The 4,275-nt window shown below is 36.4% G+C and overlaps 1 protein-coding gene across 2 annotated transcripts in view; it reads right to left on the reverse strand.

Annotated features, from left to right (window-relative positions):
• LOC110442263 overlaps positions 1–4,275 on the reverse strand; it is a 48,199-nt gene that overhangs the window by 38,587 nt on the left and 5,337 nt on the right. For both annotated transcript variants that reach the window (XM_021485785.1, XM_021485776.1), the window contains exon 2: positions 1,079–1,253. In XM_021485785.1, the coding sequence (XP_021341460.1) occupies positions 1,079–1,165 (87 nt within the window). In that variant the 5' untranslated portion in view covers positions 1,166–1,253. The remainder of the gene's footprint in view (positions 1–1,078; positions 1,254–4,275) is intronic.

Below are 4,275 nucleotides of genomic sequence, written 5' to 3' on the forward strand. Positions count from 1 at the left end.
TTGGGGGGGGGGGGGGGGGGGGGGGGGGTATCACGCTTATGATTGCTTTTAGGACTTGCAATTCAGAATGGCATTAGGGGTATTTGAACAAAACATTTCGAACGCTATGCTGTTTATGTATAAAAGCAATGACCCCGTAATTAAGTATAGGTAGTGAATAGTTTACATTATACCCAGACTAGAATACACTCACCCCGTCACTTTTCCCGCAGAGACATTTTCTTAAAACCTGTGACATCCAATATGCTTAAAACCTGTGACATCCAATACGCCGGTTGTTCGGAAAATTAGCGGTTGGGGACTTTTGGGAATTGGGCTCTTAAGTAACTGTACATTTGATCAAAACCTGATGTTTCACTCAAAGGGGTAGAGCACAATTATTTATCTATTCGCATAATTGAGCAATAAAGATAGCTATCAAGTGTATTTAGAAGAAATAGAACCAAAATTAACTCGTTATTATTATCTATTTATTATTTTATCACGTAATTAAGACCTAGTTATCGCGTTATAACGGGTTGTTTAGTGAGAACGCTAACGCTGCTCGTTCTCACCCGTAGGAACTATGGCAACTGAGGACAACAGGGGACGCGTACATTTTGATGAGATACTGTTTATTTAAGGGCTATATGAAAATGAACGATGAATGCATGTCTTGTAAACTGACAAGACAAACGTCAATGTAAAGCGACTAAGGATGATTTTACCACAATTTTCAACAAAATCGCCATGTTACACATGTGTACGTGTAATTTACCAAGAATGTATAGGACTTGTATAGCCTTAACATCCTATCGAATCCATACGCTGTTTTTTCTTCTTTTCTTTCCTTGTTATGTTATTATGAAATACAGATCATGATTTTTTTGAAATCATAACAACAGAAAGTTCTACTAATTTCATACATTATTCATACATTATTACTATACAAAGTAAAAGTCTTACCATGATTATTTTGTAGTTTAGCCTCTGTCTACCCCTACATATAACATCATTTTTATTGTTTATATTCTCAAGGTGATTGTGAAATATTTCAAAACAAAATGAATTCATGGAAATTGAATTTAAATCAACAAACCCTTGCAAATGTGCCGCATATCAAAACCACATGCGCTAATTTGGTGAATCTGCCCTTGAATGCTGGGTTGTAAGATACTATCGCCATGGTGACAATCACAGCGCAGCAAAGGATTCAGTGTTGCCTGAAGGTCAAGGTCATCTAGATGATCTCTTACATGACGTCACATTGTGATCTGCAAGATGACAACAAAGGATACATTTGTTCCAGTGAGAATATAGCTCATTAAGATTTTGGTCATAGTAAATATGAATAATGGATGACGAAACAAAATCAAGGAAGCACATTAGAAATATTAATGATAAAATCTTAGTTGGTAGATAGCTAAACTTGACGTTATCTTAATAAAAGAAAATTAGATTAATATTGATTATTAACTGAATGTGACACGTAAACTGTAAACACGTGGCATTAAAATGAAGCGATATCGTCGAAATGAGCAAGGTCAGGGGATATGTCCCCTTCCTGCTGTCAAAATTGAGGATATTTCTGTATTTTTAACGGTTGTCTCCTGTTATTGGGTTTCAAAAATAACTTTGATCTAACTGCGTTCAAAGCTCTATAAACGCAATTCCTTCTGGTATTGCTCTTAGTGGATTTTGCAGCGGAAATGTAAATACATCTATAAAATATCAATAATGACGACATTCCTGCAGTCAGCTATAAGAATAGAGATCATGTCTGTATATAGAGGATTTCATTTGAGTTTTCCATTTAATATGAAATTGATGAAACGAGTTAAGAATGTTTTAATTTTGCGATGCTCTGCATAAATGCAAACTCATGTGAGATTCTGTTTATCACATGATGTGAAAAATGACAAAATATGAATTTTAAACTCATTTTTTTTTAAATTCCTTCTTTATTAATGCATGTAATAACCGAATCACTGCTATAATAATCCCATTCATATCAGATCAAAGTTGACAGTGAAAGAGTTGTCTGCCCATTTAATCGCTTTATCACAATCGCCAGTGCATTACCGGCCAGCCTTTGGCGTCCAATTACCAATTTGCTCTATCCATGGACTTCGTATAATCGATAACATGTGTTTGTTATTAATTTTGTTTAATTCGATATGGATTAAAGTGTTTGTATTAAAATCAGAAATGGAAATGTTAAAATGGGAAACTGGCCAGAAATTTTGGACACGCCTCAAAGAACATCAGAAAGACGTTGAAGTCATGAAACAGCAAGTCTACACTAGAAATACAAGGAAGGCATCGGAGAGACAATACAACAAATCGGCCATTACAGACCATGCTAACACACTAAACTACATCATAGACTGGAACAACTCGAAAGCGAGGACAACTGAAAAGTCTAGAAAATCAAAGAATCCCTCTTGGTTAGGAGAGAAGGGGATTCGATGAACAGAGACGAGGGGGCCATCAGCTGAGTCATCTTTATGACCCCATTTTAACATCCACTAAAGGACGGAATGTGTAAACATGTTACCCTTCCCCCTGACTGCCTGCAGTGCTAGAGTGTAATTGGGCGAAATGTCTATGATTTTTGACAGCTGACTTTACTGACTCGGTCCGATGTGACTTAGTGGGTTCTGCGATTTAGAGTCGAGACACCGGTCATTTACACTCTTTGCATGACAATGGAAACATACGTTTTAGAAAGCTCGCAAAAAAGTATTCAATTCCTGCTTGTGTTAAAACAAACTTAGTCTCTATGTCAGTATATTGTTCTAAATCATGACGTCATGTTTGTTCATAGCTATACGCAATGACGTCATGTCAGTTAAAAACGATATAAACTATATTTATGGCTGTTTACAGTTACAACGTATATGTAATGTCAAATCGTGTTTATTTAGCTATAAATCATGACAACATGTATGTTTACAGCTAAACTAAATGACGACATGTCTGTATATAACCATAAATCATGACGTTATAGCTGTATAGAGCTATAAGTAATGACGTCATTTCTGTATACAGATACAGCTATAATTAAAGACATGTCTATGTATTGATATAAATCATGGCGAGTGTATCTATACAGCAAAAGGTAATCACGTCATGTCTGTATTCAGCTGTTTGTAATGACGTTATATCTGTATACAGCTAAAGCTGTTTAAATAATAATGACATGTATGTATATAGCTTAAATTATTGGTTACATGTCTGTATATACAGCTACAAATAACGGTAGCCTAGTGGTAGGACGCCGGGCTCGTGACCGAAGGGTTGCGGGTTCGAGTCACGGTTTGCGGGTTCAAGTCACGGCACGGCACTATGTTGTATCTTTGAACAAGATTCCTTACTCCGCTTGTTCCAGTCTACTCGGTTGTAAATGAGTACGTGGTTGGGCAGTGCTGGAGTTGTTGAATGCTAGCTGTGAGCGCCGAAATGGCAGCACCAGCTGTACATGTATGCTCTTTAGGGACTTGAGAAAGATATTGGCTAGTTGCAAGGTCCTATAACCACGGATAATAATTTGTCAACATCTTTGAGAGGACCTACGAATTAGATTGTGAAAAAGCGGTATATAAGAACCTCGAATTATTATTGTATTATTATGTAGCTAAAAATAAGATAGCATGTCTCAACCCAGCTATAAGCAATGATGACATGTCTGATTACAGCTATTAGTAATAACAACATGCATGTATCTGTATACAGTTTTCAGTTGTTAAGTCATATCTATATACAGCTACAGCTGTATAAGTATAATGACGTCATGCCTGTATATAGCTATAAGCAATGATGATACGCCTGTCTATAGCTATTAGTAATGACGACATGCCTGTATATAGCTATAAGTAATACCAACATGCATGTATCTGTATACAGTTTTCAGATGTTAAGTCATATCTATATACAGCTACAGCTGTATAAGTATAATGACGTCATGTCTGTATATACAGTCGAACCCGGTTAAATTGAAATCCTCGGGGAATGGAAAAATACTTCAAATTAAGCGGTTTTCAATATAGCAGGGGACCTATGGTGGCATATTTCTGCCATCCACTTGCGACTTACGAGTTACGTATGTCGACATAATTATTGAAAGATGTCGACATAATCTGAGAATATGTCGACATAATCTGAGAAGATGTCGACATAACTGTTAAATTATGTCGACATATTATCACATTTGCCGAGATAATTTTGCCGAGATAATTATCTCGTAAGTGGGTAACTCGGCTTTTTATCGTGTTAATGCTCGGGTGTGACATCGAC

The sequence above is a fragment of the Mizuhopecten yessoensis genome, unplaced genomic scaffold, assembly GCF_002113885.1.
Source record: "Mizuhopecten yessoensis strain PY_sf001 unplaced genomic scaffold, ASM211388v2 scaffold1883, whole genome shotgun sequence".
In the NCBI taxonomy this organism is placed as follows: Eukaryota; Metazoa; Mollusca; class Bivalvia; order Pectinida; family Pectinidae; genus Mizuhopecten; species Mizuhopecten yessoensis.